Source organism: Ambystoma mexicanum, chromosome 5p, assembly GCF_040938575.1.
Source record: "Ambystoma mexicanum isolate Mex_15411 chromosome 5p, UKY_AmexF1_1, whole genome shotgun sequence".
Lineage (NCBI taxonomy): Eukaryota > Metazoa > Chordata > Amphibia > Caudata > Ambystomatidae > Ambystoma > Ambystoma mexicanum.
Window position 1 is genome coordinate 1,044,071,725 of NC_090930.1, and position 24,039 is coordinate 1,044,095,763.

General features: G+C 42.4%; 1 protein-coding gene across 2 annotated transcripts in view; it reads right to left on the reverse strand.

The window, feature by feature from the left end:
- The window catches only part of MYLK4 (myosin light chain kinase family member 4), a 282,708-nt gene that overhangs the window by 53,452 nt on the left and 205,217 nt on the right, over nucleotides 1–24,039 (reverse strand). For both annotated transcript variants that reach the window (XM_069613527.1, XM_069613526.1), the window contains exon 12: nucleotides 15,340–15,418. In XM_069613527.1, coding sequence (XP_069469628.1) covers nucleotides 15,340–15,418 — 79 coding nt within the window. The remainder of the gene's footprint in view (nucleotides 1–15,339; nucleotides 15,419–24,039) is intronic.

Here is a 24,039-nt window from a genome sequence, read left to right on the forward strand (position 1 = left end):
CTTTCTTTTCGTCTCCCACATTCCCAACTCTCTTAAGCATGCTCTCATTCTTCCCTTTCTCAAAAAACCTGGTCTTGACCCTTCTACGCTTTCTAATTTCCATCCAATTTATCTTCTTTCATTCCCTATAAAGCTTCTTGAAGCTCTGGTTACTCCACTTCTCCGTTCATTCCTTGAGGACTCTGGGTGACTTGACCCTTTCCAGTCCGGATTCCAGACTGGTTGTGGCAAAGAGTCAGTTTTAGTTGCGTTGGTTGATGATCTAGTTCAGATCGCGGATCAGGGGGGCTCGGCTGCCCTGATCCTGCTAGATCTCTCCGCCTCCTCCGACACGCCCCATCACGCCATTTTGCTTGCGCGATTGTCAGAGGCTGGCCTCTCTGGCCTGGTCTTGGACTGGTTTGATTCCGTTCTCACGGGACACCCCCAGTCTCTCCCTCTTCCTCCTTTTCTTTCTGTAGTGAAACCCCTTAATTGTGTTGTCCCCCAAGATTCTGCTCTCTCTCCTCTTCTCTTTAGTCTCTATATTCGTCCTTTGGTGAAGCTGATTCACTCTTTTGGGTTTCTGTGTTTCGCCTATGCTGACAATACACACATTTTGGTAGGGCTTGATCCCTCCTGCCGGGCCTCTGCAGAACACTGCTGCTCCTGCCTGTTCGCCATTCACACCTGGATGAGCAGAAACTGGCTTCGCCTTAACAGCGATAAAACAGAGTTTCTGCTGGTGGGGTCCCCCTCGGCCTCCCTCAGCTGATCCTCAGCCTTTTGAGCTCCCATGCTTGGCCCTCTGCCCTTGCCCTCACTTGTGGTAAAAAAAACTGGGGGTGAAACTCTCTGATTCTCTTTCCATGCAGAGTCAGATTAGTGCAGTCAGCCAGTCAGTTCACTTCGAGCTCTGCGTTTTGCACGAAGTTCTCATGTTCCATCCTGCTCACCTTCGCTCTTCGGTGGTATCGACTCTTACCACTGGCTCTCTAGATTACTGCAGTGCGCTCTATGTGGCCCAGCCAGCGTATCTCCTCCAGCGACTTAAGTGCTGCAAAATGCGGTGGCCCGGCTTGTTGTTGGGGCCTCCAGGTTTTGCTCGGCTTCTCCTATTTTGCTTAAACTACAATGGCTTCCTGTGACGAAACACATTATATTTAAGCCCCTATGTGTGGTCCATTGTGCATTTTATGCTAAAGGTCCTGAATTTCTGCAGGACAAATTCTGCCCCTACGCCCTCACTCGGTAGCTGTGTTTGACTCGCATGGGGGGCGCTCATTCTCGGTTGCCGCTGCCTCTCTGTGGAATGCCACACCGGTTTCTCTACAGGTCATGGATGAACATCTTAAATCCGGTTGTTCTCTGAACATTTTTCTCTTCACAGTTTAGCTGGCCGCTTCCTTCATTCTTGGTTTTTCCTCAGCGCCCTGATGCGCTAGCTGGTGAAGTGGCACTTTAGAAATTATTTTTACATTACATAGCATAGAGGATGCACAACAAACTGCTTCCACTGTATATGATACCTTGGATTTATTTCAGGCTTAGTACGAGAAGCATTATATTTACTTTTAAAGTGCCTGAATGTTCTGTCTTGACTGCGAAGGATGTTATGAAGTATTTTACAATGAAGAAAGAACTGGTGCCCTATATTGGGGGACACTCCCGTCCCCTGCACACTCGTGGTACTGAGACAACTCATTCAATATTTGTGATTTGATGATGGTAGTTCTGACTGCTAAATACAGTTGAATTAGTATAGGAGGAGAGGAGGAGCCAACAATAGTCAGTGAATTATTTAATATAAAGTTGCTAACAAAACATACAAACAAGAACATTCACCAAGAAGGTATTCAACAAGAATATATTCAACAAAAAGTATATATAAAGTGTAAGCTCTGTGTTTCGGGTATACACCCTTCTTCAGGAGCCAAACATATGAGCATCTTTATTCCAGATCCGTCAATTTCATGTCTATAGGGTAAAAAAGCATATGGTCAAGAATCTATCAAAGGCTTCTACAGATTGGACTGATTCAATTATCTCCCATGTGGTTGAGTAAGCATTCAACTGGATTTCATGTGAGAGACTCACCAAGAGTCATATAGAATTATCCATATCCATGCAATTAGAGAGTGTATGGTGGCACGTTGAGGTAAGTATGGCAACACTGTAAAAATAAGAGAGTGTGGAAAATATGGTCAGAAGATGCAACAATGTTCTGATAGCCAAATATGTGCTTATTAGAGGCAAACTGCCAGACCTTAATCTCTGAAGTGGGTAGATTACGCAGCCAATGATTTCAAACAGCAACATCATAGGATGATGTCTGTTAAACACTGATCTGTCATAAATTGCAAAACTCAATGAAAGAAAAAGTTGGAATTACTGAGGAGTCAAAGAGTTGCCTCCAATATAAAAGATTCTGCCCCAGTAAACATGAGATCCTCAGTCTTGAACTTACCTTCATGAGGCTCACAGAGTTCACAGAACTATATCCTGGCTGTTTGCGGATGTGCAAACATCAGCAACATGTTGCCATATAATGTGCGTGCCTGGGTTGGAGACGTCTTCACGTAAAAGAGCGGTGACGTTGCGTCAAAATATTTACAAACGCAGACTTGCGCTGTGATTCTAAAGGCCTCTTTAGTTTTAGGTACTCGAAGTGCAACACAGTAACATTACATAATCATATATTGAAGCATGAATTTAAAGGCAGAGTGCTGGTATGTCAAAGTAGTGATATACAAGTTGTGGGGGAATCCAGTTGCAAGACTAGCCTCCCAACATGTTCACATTCTATAGTGATATCTATCAGCAATGTCATTGGTTACACAGTATGGTGGCATCAGCAATGTCATTAGTTACATACTACAGCAGCTTAATTCATATTGTTTTGGCACATATAAATTACATGGTGACAATGACCATTAGTTACATATTGATGAGATTATCTTTTAATTACATTTGTACAATATATGTAGAGACCACCATAGTGAGGAGACATTTGACAGTGTTCATCAGAAATACAGTCAGTCTATATGCATCATCATTAAAGGTTCAATTGTCAGATACAACTATTCGTGAGAGTATATTGTTATAGGAAAGCTGCAAGTGGAAATTCCGCGTTCATGCCTGTCGGTCCAGGGGACTTTAACGTATGCATCCAGAACATCTCCCTGCGTATCAGTAGGTCATTCATGTTGCTCGTTCTAGGTGTTATCTTGACTCTTTCTAAAATTACATATTTAAGTTGGCCAATACTATGTCTGTTTTGTTCAAAGTGTCTCGCTACAGGCAATTTTCGGTTTTTAGTCCTGATGTTGGACTTGTGCTCTGTGAGTCTGTTCTTTATTTTTCGGAGTTGTTTGGCCCGCATAGAATTGTCTGAATGGGGAGACCACCAAATAGATTACGTATTTCGAATCGCAAGTAGTGTAGGTTTTCAAAGTTACTTTCTGATCTGTCAAATTATGTCTAATGTGATCTCCCCTATGTACGTTGTTGAAATGGCAGCAATGTAGGCAGGGGAAAGTGCCATATTTAGGGATACGCATAAATAGTTGTTTGCAAGGATCCACTCTCTCAGCTTTCACTATGTTGTGCCATAGGTTCCATCCTCTAATGTAAGCTACCATGGGTGATCTTGGAAAGAGTTTTATGAGTTGAGGATTGAGTCTTGTAATCTTCATATTTTTCTTTAATAATTGGTTAATCTGTGAGCTTTGTTGTGAGAGTTTCATAACATGTATGAGCGATGGATCGCCTTTTGGTCTGTGCTAAGCTTTTACCCTTCAATTCTGTCAAGATGGTGTCTGGTAAACCTCTAGATCTGAATCTGTTGGCTAATATCTTGGCTTCTTATGTAAATGCATGATCGGCAGAAACAATTTGTCTTATTCTAAGCAATTGACTTAGGGGAAGGTTGATTTTTAAATGCTGTGGATGGTAGCTTGTGTAATGAAGTGTATTGTTAAAATCTGTCGGATTTCGGTAAATAGTGGTATTTAGTGTATTGCCTATTGGAGTAATTTTAACATCAAGAAAATATGATCCTAGATTCCATTGCAGGATCAAATGTATGTTAGAAGTGGGATCCACAAGTGTACACTTTCTTGATGTTCAAATGTTTTCACTTTAAACACTTTTCACTTTATTAGCAATTCATCAGGATCATGATAATAACAATAGTAATCATAATAATGATAATATTTACATGTCTTCATTTGTGATGATCCGTGGTTTACACGGACCACGGCATAACAGACGAGATGTGCGGCACCCCTTTTGTCCTTCCAACATGGATGGTTACGTAACGGTGAGTAACAGTCTAGCGGATGTTCCACTAGCCGTAGCCACGCCCCCAGTCTGGCGAACAGTACTTCAGGAACCATCGCTCACACATCGGCGCGTTGCTACTCTCTACCCAGGGGCAAGCTACGCTTCGCAGATGTAAGCACAAATTCGGGCCCGCTGCCTTTCATTTTCCTCGCAAATCTTAAGAGTCAGACTCTTCGAAGTTGGACTGTGGAGGGGCTTCTAGGTATTCTCCCATTCACTTCTGAGTACGGAAGGAACCACCGATCCCAAAGATAATTAAGGTGGGTGCTTTCTAGTCTGTACTTGAGTCAGTTTGCATGTATTGATTTTTGAGTCATCACATCATTTGCCAACAAGATAGTGTTTGCCTGAAGGTTCACAAGTTTCTTTTTGAGGGATGTGTCACCAGCCTTCAATGCATCCCTCCCTCAGCTCCAAGGATTTACCACAAGTCCTTGCTAGCAAAGTGTGTCAGCCACTACGAGTACCTGGGGTTCTGTGACATAACTCTGGGCCTTCCACAGTAAAACACTGCATCACCTTCAAAACAATGTGCATAACGCACAGGGCAATCAGCGGACAAGGAGCAGAATTTCTACAAAAGAAAATAACAATCTACAAGCCAACAAGACTCCTCAGGTCAAGCAACGAAATCCGCCTGGAACCAAAACCGTACCTCAAGAAGAAGCTTGGAGGCACCTCCTTCTACCACTTAGCCACAAAAACCTGGAACAACATCCCAAAAGAAATAAGAAACACCAAAAATCACCTAAAATTTAGGAGACTACTAAAAACCTGGCTCTTCAACACCACAGACTCAAACTGAAAACCAAAACAGGAAGGAAAAGGGATGACTAAACTGGAGTGGACACGGACAACTCCCAACACAGACCGTTAACAACTCCCTATGTGAAGAAACTCCCACAGCACCTGAATGATGGCCGCCGGTCAGAGTGAAACACAGAAGACATACACAGACACAGAGTCAACAACCCATACTTTTTCCCACCCAATACCCAATACTCGCATACGCACCTTAGCTGCCACCAGGTACCACAGTGCGGTGGAATTAGCGGGATATTGGCAATCACCACACTATCAGAGCTGTGGACACTGACAGGGGCACTAGCCCTAAAAGTGGGAAGGGAAGACAGGTAGTAGATGTGAAAGGGACCCTGAAGGCCGGACGGATCTAGATCAGAACAGAGGCAGACGGGTGCTCCCGAACCCCACCTGGGGAGATTACGTAAGCCCAGCACCTCAAATTAAGGATAAAGATGCCAATTAACCAATTGCACTAACAATCCCCCCTCTGCATACACCTCTCAAACCCCAAACCAAACACAACCACAAACCTTCAGCACAACAAACCGCACAAACTTCACTACACTGCAACAACAACAAAAAAAACTCACATAGACCCGCACAACAGTACACAACAACTACTGGCCAAATACATCCCAGGCCCAGCCAATGGACCCACCGGGCTGATGCCGCCAACAGCACATCACTGCTCTCTTGCACTTTTCCAGCCTCTTCCCACTAATCCCCCCTTCCTCTTTCAGAGCCGCCAGAGCGCCAGGGGACCACTCAGGTGGTGATAGTGCGCGGTACAAATGTCCTTTAAAATTAACATTAACTTTGAGTCCATACTAGAACCTCAATTGGCATCCAGTTAAAATAATGCAACAAGATGGCTAAACTAGCGCAAATCAATAATAAACTCTGAAGATGAACACAGAGAAAAGGACACAAATGTGCCCTAAGTAAAGGTAATGCATAAAAGAGCCTTAAACTGATGGGTGACTCAGTAGTACAGTACTACATAACAATTCGAAAATAGAAGAAAAACACTTGCAGACAGTACAAAAAAAATTAAATAAAACAACTTTAGTAATACCAAAACCCTGAACATCAAAATGTGTCAATTACATTAAAAAAGGTGAAATTTGTAGCAAAACAAACAAAGATAACAAAGCATGCTGTGTCCTTAAATACAAGAGACAAAACACATAAATGGAATATACAAATGTGGAGTAACCTACAAACTAGCAATCTTAAAGGTTATGCTGAGCCTTATTTACACTATTCATGCAGGGAAACTGAAACAAACAGCCCTACATGTTTCTCTCCTATTCAGCAATTCTTTGGGGGTGAAAATGTCTGCGCAAAAGATAAAAGGTGTCGAAAACTATTACTGTATGGTGATAGGTAAATGCCTACAAACATATGCAGAAATAAACTTTCAGACCCAAGCATATAGAGTTGTCTTGTTAGTAAATAGAGTCATGTCACACATCATAAAATAAAGCACAAATTAAGTGGATTAAAAAAAATCAATAAATGACCATTGTATTCTTAATAAAGAAATTAACCATTACTATTGAAAAAAGTCTAAATATATCTGTACATTCAGCTTGACCAAAGGAAAGTTCGACTAATGCAACCCATGTGGGCAAAATGTCTAACCTTTGTTATATAGAAAGTTACTATGTGATTTCAAAAGCAGGATTGAATGGATGAAGTCCCTAGATTACCATCAGTTGAAAGATGGAAGATACTCATGTACATGGTTTACTTGAGCTGATCTCAATATTTGTAACTCTAATTGTTTATTGCTGATTTTTTATGTTTTGTTTAGGTGATTGTTAATGCATATGTATATAGTTTACTGTTAATGGAGTAATCCAAAATACAATGAATGTACATGGTAACCGGTCAAGGCAAAATCTTATCTTTGGTCCTATAGCCAATCAACATGCTGTGCACCAGAAGGTTTGGAAACAATTTCTTTATGTGGCATGAAATTATTAAAATAAAATAAGTACCTTGAGTGCAATTAAAAGTGAACATTCCCACACTTATATTTCAAAATACCTCAGTAAAAGTTCAAGGGTGAAGCATCCTACTCAGCAGAAAAGAAATGCTGTGGAAAAACTACTGGAATTGAAGTTGTAGCAGGTAATATCATCCCCACCAATAATATCGCCATATACGTGGTCATGAAGTAAGGCCATAAGTGATGTTAGTGGGGATAATTTTTGGGGTTATTGGTACATGGGGGTTGCGGGGTGTCAATATTTTTGTATGGCGAAATTTTCGTGGGGATATTAACACAGTCCAAATATGTTATCATACAAAATTACTCTAGTCGAATAAAGGTGTGCCCTTAAAATAGGATCGGGACCCTCTGCCGCCAGAGTTGCACACTTCTGCCAACTAGCACAAACTCTGCCACTTATTCCCTGTGGGTCGGAACCTCCAGTGTTAATTTCACTTTGTAACTGGGAGCTGCTTATTTTGCCCCCTAGCCTATTTTGCAAGATCCCTTTCATGAAATGTATGAGAATACAGATCATGACATTTGAGAGAATAGAAGTCCAAATATGTTGGTGCCACCAATGGAAGAATTAGCCACTTTTTAAATGAATGGCTCAGAATTTGTTACAGGGGTCTTCGGTAAGTATGGTACCTGGTCAAACTATTACAAGGAATCCCAAGTTCACAATAATGGGTTCCGGAACGTTCTATAATGTTGTCCCCCAACTTTACCTAATTACATCCTATAACTGTGTCCTCAAGACCTAGAAGAATATGTCTACCCAATGGATAAAATAGGTTGGACAAAAACAACCGCCCGACTTCTTTTATCTATCCCAAGCTGTCAACAAAAAGTAAGCATGACAAGGAATCCTTACAGCAAGTAGTGTGTATGTCAGGGATTGATGGAGTAGGTCACTTGTTGTTCTCTAGGATTGTTGCAATAGGACCCTTTTTTATGATAACCTCAGTTACTATTTAACATGTTAGCACACTGAGATATCAATTTAATTTAAAGCTCAATGCAGAAGCTGGTTTCACTCCAGACATAACCCAATGTACATTCAGTAAGCAGATAACATATAAAAAGGCCTCATTACAAGTTTGGAGGTGTTTGCAGTGCTAATACCTCCAAATGCAATTACAGTTACCATTGGTGGTAAATGGTGAGTATTCAACTGGTTATGAGTTGTGGTTAGTCCCCATTCTGAAATCCCATAGTACTTCATTGGGGAAAGGAAGAATTTATTCGGAAGTTATTAGGGTTGTATGGGCCAGCTCCATTTTCTTTTTAATGATCAGAGTGTTGTATGTTTGGTCGGACCAATTAGTAAAATAGTGTACAAATAATACTAGAGTTTGGGATTGCACAAGTTTCTTAATACGATATGTCAAGGCTACACCAAGAGTCGAACCAGAATATGTACAAGACGCTCATAGCAAAGTATTAATTCCTCAGATTGATTTTGGAAAAGTTGTTAACAGAAGACTTTTGAACTAATAATCTTTAGTCTTTTTTGGACACAGGTTTATGAAGAAAGGCACATAATTAGCTAGAGTAAACCCAGCCTCGCGGTGATGTGATGCACATTATGAGAACTACTGTGTGTTAGAGAATAAGAACCAGTGAATTGGTCTGTGGAAATTGTGAATAGTAGTGTATTACCATACACTTTCACTGACACTTGCTTGGCTATGATCCACACATGGGACAAGAGAACTTGAACAAGAATCCGAAACACAGACAGAACATCCCTTGCCCTTCTGACCTCTTCCTAACCCCTTTCCCCCTGAAAGACCATGTTATCTCTCTGTGATTTTGTTTGGAAGGAGATAGGTCTACTTGGGGTACTCAGTGATTCGCATTGTCAGGCTTGGACTACCCTAAAAGGCAATAAGGCAATGCCTGAAGTGCATGCCGTTTTTTGGCCAAAGTGGCAATGTACAACTCATAGTTTTGACTAGTGTTAGTGAACAAATATTTGTTTAAATGCACAATTTACAACACGTTACCAAAAAACTCCTGCTTGAGTACTACCTAAACAGTCTGTCAGAAAAGGAATGGATTGTCATTTGCGACAGTAGGTCTCTTGTGCCCAAGCCAATTTTATACCCCAGTCCAACCTTGCACATCCTCTCTATGAATATGTAAATAATATTTCTCAGAATATCTCAAGTTAAATGTTCAAAACACAGAATCAATATGAAATGGTAAAAGAACGGAACCAGTGCAGATAAGGGAAGTTACAATGAACAGTGAGAGAAGTAGTGAAAAGACTAATAAGTGATAGAGAAGCATAGAGTCTTGTTTATAGATCTCACCATTTGTGGAGGCATGAAATGCCAGAGGTAAAGTCAGTGTATGAAGTGATTTGTACAGTAAATGTATATTGATTAATTATAACCTGGTACCCTAGCAGTGATTGAGATATTTCATCACCTTACATTTAAGAGCTACATACCACCATCTGGTGTTACACAAGGATTTAAGGGATTTGTGACCGCAGAGGGGGCTTTCAGATTTCTGAGAAAGCCATTTTGGACTCAACTTGACCTATTCAATATTTAAAAAATTAAGGCGATGTATTTCAGGGGCATTAAGGAAGTTGAGGCATTCGAGAAGGACATACAGATGGATGCCAACACAAAATCACAATGCCTTGTGACAGTAGACCTGTTGCACACTTGACGAAAAGAATGAGCGGGCTCATGAGTAAAGTGTACTGTTAGCCAGAAATATATTGCGATGTAGACTATTGCCATAGAATTTGCATAGTGTAAAAGGTAGCGGATAAGATCTTTCAAGATTGTTGCACCCCATTGAAATATTTGTGGACGTCACTCAAAGCCCGGGAGAAAGTAGGAGTATATATGATGGAGCTATTTTCTGTTCTTCTTCGCATTGTGTTGTGATGATTGATTATTCCACATAGAGGTTCAAGGTATGGGTGTGGTGATACCCAGATCAGCAAGGTTTACCATGGTTTTAACCATGTTTTTGCTGTCTAGCCCACTTTTGCCGACATACACTTTCGACAAATGCATTTCTGCCAATTTGTTTTGCACTTTTCTTTGCGGCAAAATGCATATGGATACTGGCTTTAATGAATACTAAGGTGGGTTGCAGGGGGTATCCCCACATTTTGCATTAAAAAAAGTGCAAAAGTCTGCTTTTTGCAAGGGAGGGCATATCACTGGAGATAGTAATGGCAATGGGACACAGGTTACATTAAGTGAGATAGTCAAGAGGTCAAATGGAATGAGACAGACAAGTGAAAATAATAAATTAAATAATCAGAAATGCAATGCAGTGTGAAAGCAAAAGTGGAACAGCGATAAATTAAGCTTTTGGCAAGATAATGGGCCTCATTAAGAGATTCCTGGTAAAAAACAGTCATTACTGGGATGGTGGTACTAACACATCCGAATTGCTTCCACGCCACAAATAACGGCTGATTACGAGAGCGTGTGCATGCCTCCATGCCGGTAATCACTGCACCGCCATGCCGTTAAAGACTCCCAACCCCCCGATAGCGGCATCACGAAACCCGCTGATACCGCCTCCGTCCCATGAGCACCCCCTAAATAACGGACATGAACAACAACACACAGCTAATACATGAGGGTTTAGCAGCAGTAACCCAGGTCCTGGGCAGGATTGCAGATCACTTACAGCAGCAGCGTCCTGCACCAACAGACGCACCAGCAGGCACGTCAACATGTTAGCGGCGTCCCGGTATTGCCGCCACGAAGGGCTCGTGTACGTGCGCATGCCGGTACGGAGTGGCACGGTCCAAGCGGTGGTGGTAATGCCGGGATGTCGACTCGTAATAGGCCGGACCGGTAGACGATGCTGGTATTACCATTCCGGCATCATTTTTGACTTAGCAACGATTCTCGTAATGAGGCCCATTGAATGCATCCAGAACTACACCGAGTTCCGAGTTCTGGTTTAGTTGCAGCAATAGGAGGAACACTCAGACCACAAAATCAGGAAGAATTGAGGCCATTTGCAGGTCTTTGTAAATGTTATGCACGGCTCATAAAGAATTATGACATAATGTGGGTGCCGAAACATGCATTCATGAGGCGGAAGTGTGCATTTTGTGTGAATAATGTCGGCAATGATTTTAGAATATCATGGTGCACATCCACAAGGCACCCATTTTACACTCATTTGAAACATGCTATCAATGTGTAATTATGGTTGAAGCAAACACGTATTCAATTGGTTATTGTTTTAGCACACAAAAGAAACTAATCTGCTTTAAAAACATTAAGCAAGAGGGATAGGGAGTTCATTGTAAAAGTGGGATAAACACTGGCATTGGCAAGGGAAGTCAATAAATCCAAACCATTTATCTGGGTTATGCAATTCTTCATCAGAACTGACAACAAACCGTTAGTTTATGTATTTAATGTGAACTATTCAACCAGATTTTTTTTAAAAAAAGGGTAGTGCAAATTGTGACTGAACTGCATGAGTACCATTTAGGAATGGTTTACATAGCTAGAAAAATAAATGTGCAAGCAGACTGCTTGATAAAAATACCAACGGTGACATAAGAGGGAGCAAAAGAGGACTCCAACTACAATGCAGCATGGGTGGATATAGATGCAACCATGAATCATGTAATCAAAGAGGAACAATGGAGATAGGCAGCAAAAGAGGATGGGTATATGCAAAGGTCAAAGGCCTGAATTGAAGGATTTACCTTCAGTAAAATGCTGGCAGTAAATCCTCCACTTTAATGCCAAAAATCAGCAAATGTATGGCAGCGGAATAACTGCTCACAGGGAATCTGTCAAAATCCTCATGGAACACTACGCACTACAAAAATGGGGACTAACACCCCCATATCACCACTCAGAATCCCTTGGTAAGTCCACAGGACCGAGTGGCAGTAACAGTAACTGATTTTGGTGGTAATTCTGTGGATGTACTGCCAAATTATTCCCAAACTGGTAACGAGGACCCTGATGAGCTGTTTGTTGTTCTTCCTTTAGAGCAGTCACATTTTATTGTTTTGCAAGATTATTATTAAAAGTAGTTCAAGCTTCCTAGTGATGGGGCTAGTCAATTCATTAATGGTTATCTGGCTTTTGAAGAATGTAGGGCATAAATACCTGTGCGTCATATAGGAGCATCTATGTATCATCCAGATGCTAACAGACATGTGGAAAGGGTAAACTCGGATTTTCAAAAAGCTTACAAACAATAGTGCAATGGTAACAAAGGAAGCTTTTAGAGTTATGATGCAGGTGTACAGACGTATCAGTGATGGAAAGGTCTCCATTTAAGTTGTTTCGTGGAAAGGTGCTGCGAGAAACCTGAAGGTGTCTCTTCAACTAGTCCCTGGGGATCTGTCATCGAAGTGGCCAGGACACGGCCATCGCTATTGGATCCAGTTCCTGGGGGTGGACCAGTGAGGGAGGATTACCTTGATGGGGGGTCGAGGTGGGACACGGACAGGTGAGATGCTGTACACCCCTTCTTGTTATACCATTTCCCCATCCTACCCCATAGGATATTCTAACACTCTACCACCCCTTTCCGACACAAACACTTTTGCATACCGCAAACGACGACGGACAAACACCAAAGCCATTTACGTGACATGTCCCAAAGCCAGGGTCAGGCAAAGTAAGGCAATTGACTAGAATCACACACACCTGACGGCCCTTTCACTTCTACACAGGGATAAATGGTGGAGCAGGAGAGCACAATACGAGCAAGGCAGACCGCGCGTCCAGGAAGCTAACTTAGCAAGGCAGTTCAAGAGGAGAAATACGGCGCATACTGAGAAGGTGAAAAGGAGAGGAGCACCCTTGCCCTTTCCAACCAAGACCAGTGAGATTTCCACAGAAGGAGACGTAAGACCACGAACAATAGCCAGTGTGTGTTGCAGAGTTGTCAACGGTACGCAAGACCCTGCTCTGCTGATAAGCATGCCTGGGAGAGACGCTGGTCTCTGTGGTACCAACCTTGACTCCAGAAAGAAGAAAAGTAAGCTGTTCATCACAGCTAGTGAGTCGAGGGTAGAGCTGATAAGAAACCGAACTGTGTTGAACGAAAGTAGCAAACGGCTAATTGAACTATAAAAACACAAAGAAATGTTGATCTTGAGAAGGGGAAAACCTGCAGCAGAAGAGTGCTGCACCACGTGGGTGCTCACTCAGGGAACGCTGGGCGATTTCTCCAACTGCAGAAACTACCTGAACCAGAAGGCCTTGGGAAAAGCAAGAAGGGGGTCACAGTGGTCATACAACAGTATTGTAAAATCCTCTGTACAGTGGAAAGTCTATGACCAACAAATGATTGTGAAGCTGAGGGAAAGTGAAGCCCATCACAAAAGTTGAATAAAAGATGTGCAATTGATAAAGTTGGCTAGAGTGAACCCGGAAGAGGGATGTTCACAGTGAACTGATTAAAGAGACATTAATATTTATGAATACCAAAGGGGTCCGAGCCCGAACGAGGGAGCACCATGGGGTGAGTAGCCATCACCCGAAGATTTGTGCAGAGGGGTGAACAGCCATCACCCGAAGATTTGTGTTGTTGAGAATACCAAAAGAGAGAGCATGTGAATGAGAGCCGTGGTGAACTCAACACCCACATGCATAAGCAAGTAACAAGCCAAGTTATTGAAAAAGTGCAAGCAGAAAGTAACTTTGAACTTTTATGTATTATTTTGAGATGCATCACGCTCTCAGAGGCAAGAGAGTTTTTTGTAGAAAAGAGACTTAATCACTGAAGGCCCTGATCGCTGAGAGTGGAACTGTCGGCTTATGCTGGGAAGGCTCAAGCGTGTGCTGTTCTCCAGAATCCTACCTTGTTCCATGCTAAAAACATGGTGAAGGGAGACCCGACTACCACATCCAGATTTATTATTTGTGAACACTTCCTTCTTTCTTATGAACATCATCCCACACTTCTTTCGTATTTAGAGTAAGGATTTGGCAATAGGTGTCTTAGTATAGGCCATTTTATTTGACACAACGCCACTAGGACTGCCTTATTATTATTTGATGGTTGAAGCTTGCTCCCATCTTAGATTGAGGTTTAGATTAACTTAATCCAGGGTGGTTAATATTGTCAAAAAAGAAGGTAAGTATTGGAGGATGAAGAAAGAAAAGAAGTGAGAAAGAGACTGCCAGAAAAATAAAACAAGAGCAAAAGGTAAAATGACCAGAAGAAGTCCACCAGAGAGTTAACGGCAGATGTAGGAGATCAAGTATGAGTGTGCAGGTACCATGGGAGGTGCAAGATGCCAAATTATTATTTTCTCACTGATGTAGTAAAGCGAGTCAGTTCTACTGGACAAGCAAACATTGTCATCGGCATAGAAAGAAGGAGTTGGAAGTGGTAAACATGAGATGGGTGGCCATAAAAGTGAAGTATGTGAGTATGGTAATAAAGGAAGGGCCCTTGCAAGTGGTGCATAGACTGTTTGAGATGCAGAACAATATACAAGTTGAGTAGTATAGAAGAGAAAATACCGGAAATGGAAAGAGGAAGGATTGGAAATGATAATTGTGTGAGTGTTCAAGCAAATGTAAGGAACTTAAGCAATCGGGGGAGTAATGGGATTACTAAAGAGGTTGATGGATGTGGATATGGCTTAAGTACATGTAAATGCAATACAACAATTCAAAAAACGCATCACAACTTTAACATGGAGTAATGTTTTCAGAAAAAGATCCACGAATATGCAGTTTCAATATTTCTTGCATTTCCTGTTCGCAAGTGGAAAAGTGGAAATATGCTGTAATTAGGGAAGTATGAAGGTATGAGAGCCAGGAAGATGAATGACATGTGCAGATGCTATGTGTATGGGATAGGTGGATGAGTGGAATGTTACAAAGGTAGGCTGTTGGGGGATTGGGTGTTCAAAGGTTAATGGTTTAGGTGGTTGTATGACAGATGCTTGGCAACACACCTCTGGGTAAAGATTTCCATCATGTAAATGACCAGTTATTTTTGTGATAATTTTCCTTCTCCAAAGAGTTCTCAGGGAATTTTAAGGTTTTCTTTTTTCATAAAGAGAGCAAAGCATGTTACTGCACAGCGGCAGGATAAACAGGTGTCTTAGTCAATTAAGTACATTGAATTTGATATTCAATCTATATTTACAAAAGTGAAAATGTATGGGTGGCTGGGTTTGTGGCAAAGTGTTGTACCTTATACAATTCTGCAGGAGATTAAAACTAGAGTACCTTAAGGTTGAGTCCGCAGTGGAGTTCAGGGTCGGTTAGCCAGCTGTGTTTCAATGATTCCTTTGCACTTATTCTCCAGCTAGAGGAAAATACAGAGGGTTAGTCTGAGAGAAGCAGGAATCACTGCATAGGGCACTATTCAACAGACAACAACAATCACACCTGTCAGTGTGCTTTCAAGTGAGTAATGCAATAGTATAAAAAAACTGAACTTTTCTACAAACTATGACCTTAGGTCTATAATATACTGAAAGACCTCTGCTGGCTGGCCTACTCATAATTTCTGAGTATGTCAGAGTTCAGAAAAGTAGGCCTTGCAGGATCTACAACATGAAGTTAAAAAAACTGATTTTGCGCATACAAACACACAAATCCCGAGGAACTCCCTTGTTCAGCAGATAGTAAAAGTTTCTAGAATGTGTACTTCCCATTCATTTCTAGGTTATGCTGGTGTTGATATTATTGAAACACGAGAATGAAATAAAAGCGTGACCACCAATGAAACACACAGAGCTCAACCAATAGGTGTTATTATGTGTGTCATGTTGTGTGCATGGAGATAGAAATGTTTTTTCTGAGTAGTAGTCTTTATTTCAACCAAATTGAACTCCTTGCATCTCTTCCCTGTTTTCTGCTCCTTTTTATCATGACTGTCTGGGTCTGTGGCATAGGTGATGCCAGGAATATTCTGTGATGCGTTCCTGTCCTCTTTACCAGTCAAACATGGCTGTCGGAGGTCGCACTGTGAGAATGGTAGTCTTCCCTCGCTTTCCAACACTTTCTAGAAGATAGCTGAGACTGCTGAGTTGATAAGAACTCCTTGGATCAGGCAACTGATGCATTGAAATGGCACAGGTAAGGTTCGGAGTTTTATGCTTTTACCGTAGTTCCTGTTGTTCTTTTGCTACCTACTTGTGATCCGCTTCAGTTCTGTTCCATTTTGCTCATCGTCCCCTTTGGGTGCAGTTCCTGCCCTGTTTTTTCAAGTGCTCCGGGTCTCCTTAAGGTTGCTCCCAGGATTCCTTTTCAAGATCCTGCCTTTTGCTAGTCTCATTCAGACTCCAAGCTCCTAATTGAATTATAGCAATTCCCACCAATCATATTTGAATCTTGACATCCATTATCATGCACAGATCTGCACCTACCGACCTGCAAATGGCTTTTCAATTGGCCTCTTTCAGAACATTGGCCACCAAGTGCCATCTTCCAGCTAGAGGTCTGAGGAGGCCTTCTCCCATTGTTGGTTCCTCTTCTGGTTGACCCCAACACCACAATCTTCTCATTTGTTGTGCAACAGAGCGGCTTCTGGAAGGGACAGACCTTACCTCACTACTTCCAGAAGGACCCTGAGGACAGTGGTAAGGCTGGTTGCTGACACCCTTTCCAAAACAGATCTTGACTCATATATGCTGTGATGAATCAGTAATGATTCCTCCCAGTAACCTGGTCTGGGAACTTTTTCATGTGGCCGGGGAAAGGAAGACGCTTCCTGATCCCGACCCTGGGGGTGGTGTACTGCGGGAGGATCAGATGGGAGGGAACAGGCCAGGAAGACTGGGAAACCCCCTTTTTACCTTTCCCCATAATCCCACATGTTTGATGACTGTTTGCAAAGCAGCAGCTGTCAAAAGAACTAACTTTGTTGTTGGGGACTACAAGTCCCATAATCCCATGAGAAATGGCATGAGGAAGAGGGCTGAAGAGGCATGCTGTAGCAGTAGTCAGGCAATTAAAAGGCTCCCTCGGGTGCTGGCAATAGGAAGGAGCTGTAACTGTGGCTGGAATGCGTGCAGTGGTAGCAGAGGCAGGAAGAAGAAGACAGTGTTGGCAATCCAGGCATAAGTGGGGGAACCAAAGGGACGCCGGAACATTGATGCAGCAGATTTCACCTGCTTGTTCTGATAGTGTTCTGACTCTGAGTTGGAGAGTCTGCGCAGCGGAAGGCGTGCAGAGGGTCTGCCTTTCCCCATGTGAGCCTGACTGTGGAGATTGCCATGCCAGAAGTGTGTCAGAGACTGAGGCGAGGAGCTGCTGTCAAGCCATGGGTCTCAGGTGCAAGAGGGGCTCCTTAATGAAGTGACTAGACCGAGGCACCTTCAGCGAGGAAGGGTGTGGGTCCCTGTGGAGCCAGAAGCAGTGGAAGTTGTGCCCAAAATCGTGGAAGATGGGAAACCTGCTGAACTAGGATCACAGAAGCTGGTGAGTCAAACCTGGTGTTCTGATTACTTGTGTGAGCACTCCTGGCAACAGCATCCAGTTCAATATTCACTCACGTAGAAGCAGAAGTGAGTTGAAGTTATTTGTTGAAGTCTTTAACAAGGGGACAATGGGAAAGTAGCAAACGCATGTGATAGGGTAATTCTCATTTCACTCACGTGAAGTGCAAACACTATGACGATCATTGTTAAACCCTTAAACCTTCCAAACCTTATTACAAAGTGGTCTCGTGTCTCCCATTATGCAGAACAAACATTGCTAAAGACATTGGGCCTCATTACGAGCTTGGCGGTAGCCGTGCCTGTTTTACAGGCACGGCTACCGCGAAACTCGCTACCGGCACCCGCGATTGGGCAATAACCGGCCCATTACGAGTTGAATGAGCCGGTAATTGTCCATTTGCAGGTGGCGGTATTGCCGGGCTCCCGATCCCCATTCTGCCCCATGGGGCAGAATGGGGGTGGGGAGCATGGTTGCACGAGTTTGGCTCGCGGGTGCCACACAGCCTGCCAGGTCAGACCTGGCGGGCTGTCAGACACCCACGAGCAGAACTCGTAATTCAGCGGTACGATATGAACGGTGCCGATGCCTTACCGGCACCGTTCATACCGTTTACACCAACATTATAATGAGGCCCATTGTTTAACATGTAACCTTTGCAACCTGTTAAGAAGTGGTTGTGTGTGACTCATTTTGTTTTTCAAAGGAAGATGAACTCTACCTCTTTATCCACATGAACAATCATAACTAATAAAGGAAGTTAAGTGGTTAAACATTGTATCTACAGTTGAAGAGAGCAAGCATTGCCAAAGCCGAGAGTCATCCCCTATTAAGACTGAAAGCAGCCTTTTGCAGAGCCAGAAAGCAATATAATCAACACTGTGAGCCAACAGGAGTTAACATTGCTTAAAATACCAGTGTGCAAGCATTACCTGAAGCCAAGAGAGTCACACCAAGGCATCTGGGTAATTACTGTGGCTAACAGTTAGCAAAGAGGTGAAGACAAATTTGGGGAAGGGTAACTTGCTGCTTCTAAAGATCATTTGAAGTTAACACAACCTATATTGCCAAAGACTGTGAGAGAAAGAGAGAAGTGGGTCATAAAGGGAAACTTGGGCTGTTATTGTGGCAGACAAACAAGAGAGGCAAAGAGGCTGCCCCTTTTGAAGAGATATTCAGAGGAAGAGTGCCTTGCCTACTTGAAGGTGTTGAAGTACCTTAAAGTGAATCTTGTCAGAACCTGTCTTGAGTCACAAATCACTGAAGCAGTGGTGGTACCACAAAGTATTGAAGCTGTGGTGGTATATTTGATTGTCAGTGGATGACAGACTGCAGTGGTACAAGTAAAGTGGAATGCTAGGAGGCAAAGGAGAATGTCCGCACGGTAAATGCTAGTAGAAATGAAGTTGTTGAAGTAGAAGTATCAACACTGTGAAGTAATCCTGACAAATATACTTATTGTGAAGCCTAATCTGAATAGAAGAATAATTACTGTTAACCAAAACGTATGTTTCACTAACATTCTAAATGTTGTATTTCCTTTGAACTGTGTCAAGTCTTCTTTGATAACTGAAAGTGGTGAAAAAGCATAGTGGCTGGGAATAACATTGATGCTATTCTGAGCAAGTGGAATGTCTTTATTTCACCAATAAGAAGAGCTCTGTTGTTGTTGAAATTTCGGTTAAGAAAATGTTATCTTACCATTGGAAATTCAAGAACTGAATTCAGATTTTGCTACCTATGCAGATTTCCTTCTTTTCTTTTGATGAACATTGGAGTTGAATTAAGCTTGAATCCTGGGGATGGGGATTCACCCAGGTTACTGAAAAAGTTATCAAGGAACTGTGATATCATTGTTTATGTTGAGTGAATTGTCATATCTTTTTTTCTTTCTATTTATTGTTTAATTGTGAGGGGCAGACATCCTGTGCTATAGTGTTTCCCCTTCGTTTTGTTAGGCAGGAAAATCCTCAGCAGAGTATGGATAGTGGGGCATTTAATATTATTTGTACCTTAATAAAATGGCATGCTTTGAACAATCATCAAACAGTAGTCCGCCTCGAATTGCTGACCTCTCACATTGCCTAACACTCTATATTTAAGCAGGAGGTTCCTGGTATTTTAGACACAAGTATTGCGATTATTCATAGGTTTGACCTTTTGGCCTCCTGAAATATTCCTTACCCCAATGCAATTCAACAGGCAAATTGAGTTCTTCCTCTTTCCAAATCAAAATATTCCTCCTCTTCCACCTCTTGGGTAAGCTTGGATAAACTTCACAACTCAAATCTCCCTAATTTTGGGGGATTCAACCAGGCCAAACATCAGAGAAACTTTTCAAGAAGTTTGATCGAGTTCAACGTCATGAACTATAAAGCGGTGCACATGGCTGAAGGTCAATTCCAGTCTTAGGCCGCTTTCAGCGAGGCAGGAGGCTGTTGCTAGGGACAGGGTTAGAAAATTCAGGTAATAAACTTGAGCTTAGTTATAATAGTTCAGTAGAAAGGATTGTAGGGGCAGGTATCAAGTGACTGGGGACTCAAAGGGATAGATTTAGGGGAAATCTTGTTTATGCTGCGCCGTGAAGCATTCAGTGATTTGGAGTGGGCGAACAATACAAGTGCCATGTGGTCAATTGGAGGTATCATCCGACTCATGCTCTAATGTCACAAGTTTCTCTGGTGTACACACAGCAGTACAAGTACATAGCAGGTGTTGCACCACAAAGATGACCATCTCTGAGACCAAGAGAGCAGGTTTCACATTCAGTTTCATCCACTATATCCGGTGAAAAAGTGGGAGCGCTGCACATCTAATCTACTGAGATCAAGAAAGAACAACATACAATGTAGTTGAAAAGCAAGAGGGGATTGAAAATACCAGCTCTCTATCTCTACTACCCCCACCCACTAATAAGTCAGGCAATGATGATAATGACGACAACATGCATGATGATCAAGACAAATATTATGATCCATCAGATTCCAGGAAGAAACATGTGGTGGTCTGGAAAGCAGTGATACTGAGGAGAAGAATCACACAACAGATGTTCCCCAGGGTTTTGTTATTGGGCCCCTTCTTTTCACTCTACATACTTCTTCTTTATCTTCTTTCATCTCTGGTTATGGCTTTCAAGTCCAGCTCTATGCAGACAACACTCAGATCCTAGTATAAGTTCCATTAATTACTGACTCTACCCATCACGGTCTGTCTGCTTGTTTAACTGACATAAAATAATGAATGTCCTCTCATTTCCTTTGTCTAAATCCCAATAAAACAGAAATCCTTTTCTTTCCTGCTTCAAAAACCTCTCCTCCTCCTCTGTTTGTATCTTTTGCTCCACTATAACTCACCTTTTCAAGCCAGGCTTGTAATCTATGTATTATTTTTTTCTTCTTCTTTTTCTATACAGGCCCAGATCACTATGGTGGTCAACTCCTGTCAGTCTCATTTATATAACATCCGGAAAATCCATCATTTACTAAACTTTTCTGCCACTAATATTTTGCTTCAGTCAATGGTTCTTTCTCGTTTACATTATTGTTGTTCTCCTTAGGTCGGACTGCCTACATTTGCTCTCTTTCCTCTATGCTCTATCTTGCACTCTGCGCTTCATATACTTTTTAATTTTCCTATTTGCGCTCATTTTACTTTTTACTTGGCTCATTTACGTTGGTTACCAATTCAGCACTGTTTTGAATATCAGTTTATTTCTCTTGTCTTTAAATGTACATATGCTGTAGCTCCTCCTTATCTTTGTTCCCTGCTTTCTTTACATCAACCTTCTGGTAATATATGTTCTACAACACTTTTCTTCTTGACTGTTCCCCGTCCCGCATGTGCCTCCTCATGCTTTAGATCAATTAAACTTTTAGGGCTTAATCTCTGGAATGCGCTTTCATTTACTATCCGCTCTTGTTCTCTCTCTAAATTTAAGAAACTCTTAAAATCTCTGCTCCTTTTTTGTGCCGACATTAATATTTAGACACTTGCTAGATGTGGGGGCTGGAGTCATTAGTGGAGATTATCCAGGGATGGTGAAGATTGTTCTCTTCAATCTAGGGAACCACACTCAGGTAATTAAATCAGGCCAACCCATTGCCCAACTAGTGTAGGAAAGGATCCAGGGTCCAGAGATGGAGGAAGGTGTGGAAGGAGAGGAAGCACAGAACAACCTCAGAAATAACTCTAATCCACTGAGATCCTCGGATCCCATATTGTTGGGAATTATTGTAAGAACTAAACCCCCAAAAAGGGAGCCAATCCAAGCTGGAATCCCCAAAGTTCAACTTGCAGTAGAATCCGCAGAGGCCCCAGGAACAGACCCCTTGCTGAGGAAAATCAGGAGACTGCTACCATTGGAAGAAAAGAGTCCAACTTTAAAGTCTCCACCTGGTATCGAGAAAGGAACATGTAAAGTGACCCCAACATCCCTAAATGACCCGATAAGGGCTGTGGTTGAGTGTCAGGTAAACATCAAAACTAAAATAAAAAGCAGAGCCAAAAGGAGGTGAGATGTACGCTAGAGACAAGAGCAGGTAGAAGTGTGGTGGAGATGGAGGTGGTAGCAGTATGGAGGAGGCGGTAAAGGAAGTAGTCTGGTGGAAGAGTGTAGAAGTGGATGGAAGAGTGTAGTAAAGGGTGGAGGAGTTTTGTAGTGGCAGAGGAGTGTAGTTGTGGGAGATGGCGTGTAGTAATGGGACAGAGTATCTAGTAGTGGGAAGAGGAGTGTAGTAATGGGAGGAAGGGATGTAGTAGTGGGATGAAGAAAGTAGTAGCAGGAGGCGGTGTGTAGTAGTGCAAGGGGGAGTGTCATTGGAAGAGGGTATTAGTAGTGTGAAGGAGAGTAGAAATAGAGAAGGGGAGTTGTGAAGTGTAGTGGGAGGAGTGGGTATATCAAAGGGTGGAGGCAAGGAGTCGCAGGAGTGAACAATCTGAAGGATGGAAGATTGGTGGGAGGAGTAAGTTGGAAGGAGTGGTAGTAAGAGTAGAAGAGAAGAGTTTAGTTGTCATAATCGAAATAGTCCAAACCATCCCAGTAAATTCAAGGCTTTATCCAGACACCGGTTAGAGCATTAACCGTTGTTAATGTACAGAAAGTTAGAAAGCCACTAAGGGGATAAGATAGCCTGCATAGAGGGAACCATCTATAAGAGAAGGCACAATTTTAGACAGTAGGGATTACCATTTAGTAGAACTTACCAGGGGCTACAGTCTCTTGGGTAAGGGAGGAGGGTTGTGGGCAGAGAAGAGAGTGAGGCACAGCCATACGTCCCAGAAATCAAATAAAAACCCTTGAACTGTCTCAAAGATTCAGTGTCTTCTGTGCTATCTGTGACACTGTATTAGAAGCACATCATTGCACTCCTCAGGAAAGAGACCTGGGAAAACCAAAAGAATCCCAAGAAACGAGAACCACACCCCAGTAACAATTAAAAATTCAAGACACAACACTACACTTCTAAGACTGACAAACCACCACAACAGCAAGTGGTGAGATAAGATGATCACAACAACAAACAGATGGAAACTCTGAAAGGGTAAACATCTTTAATTCGTTTTTCTTTGTTTTTGGGGATAGGATTGGGACAAGGAACTTTTGGAGGGATTTTAAGCTTCATCAGAAAAAACAAAAGAGAGACGGGCAAATATGTTGTTTTCCTTTTTCTGTATGGGGAAACTTAACAAGCCACTGAACAAACACTAAGCAGGCAAAGGGATAGAACAAAACCATTTCTAAGAACACCAAACTAACCAAAAACAGACATCCAACTCCTAAAACAGACTCTATAACTTCTCAAATCTTTCTCCCAATCCCCAGGTCTTGATTAGGGCATGAATCAATGCAAAATAATCTGAAACCATCAGATAACAATAGTATCACAGCTCTGACTATGCTTGACTTATCTGCAGTGTTTGACACTGTTGATCACGCAGGGTTGCTAAATTTTTTGATCTGTTCAGGGCTTCCTGCTCTTTCATGTCCTTTCTCCCAGACTGTACTCAAATGGCCTGTCTTGCGCCTTTTGCCTCCACAAGCCACCCTGTTAATTGTGGAATTCCAGAGGCGTAGGGGCCTTTCTGGCTTCTTTTTAATCTGTATCGTCTTGCTAGGCCAATGCATGTCTTGGGATCGCTATTTTTTGTTCCTATATCCATACTAACCCACCTCACTCTACCTTCACATTCTCCACCCCTATTCAACCATGCTACCAAGCCAACAATTCCCCACCCTGTAATCCTACCTCATCCCTGCTTATTTCCACCAACTTACCCTCCATTGCTCACCTCTGCCTATCCCCACTAGTACTAGGTCATCCATGCCTACCACCTCCCACCTTGGCTCAACCATACCCTGCCATGCTAGCTCACCTTATAATCCCCATGCATACCTTAAACATTTCAAAACATTGGACCTCATTCCAACCTTTGCCGGTATCCTGGCGGTAAACCCGCCAGGATACCGGCAAGGCTGTTACTGTT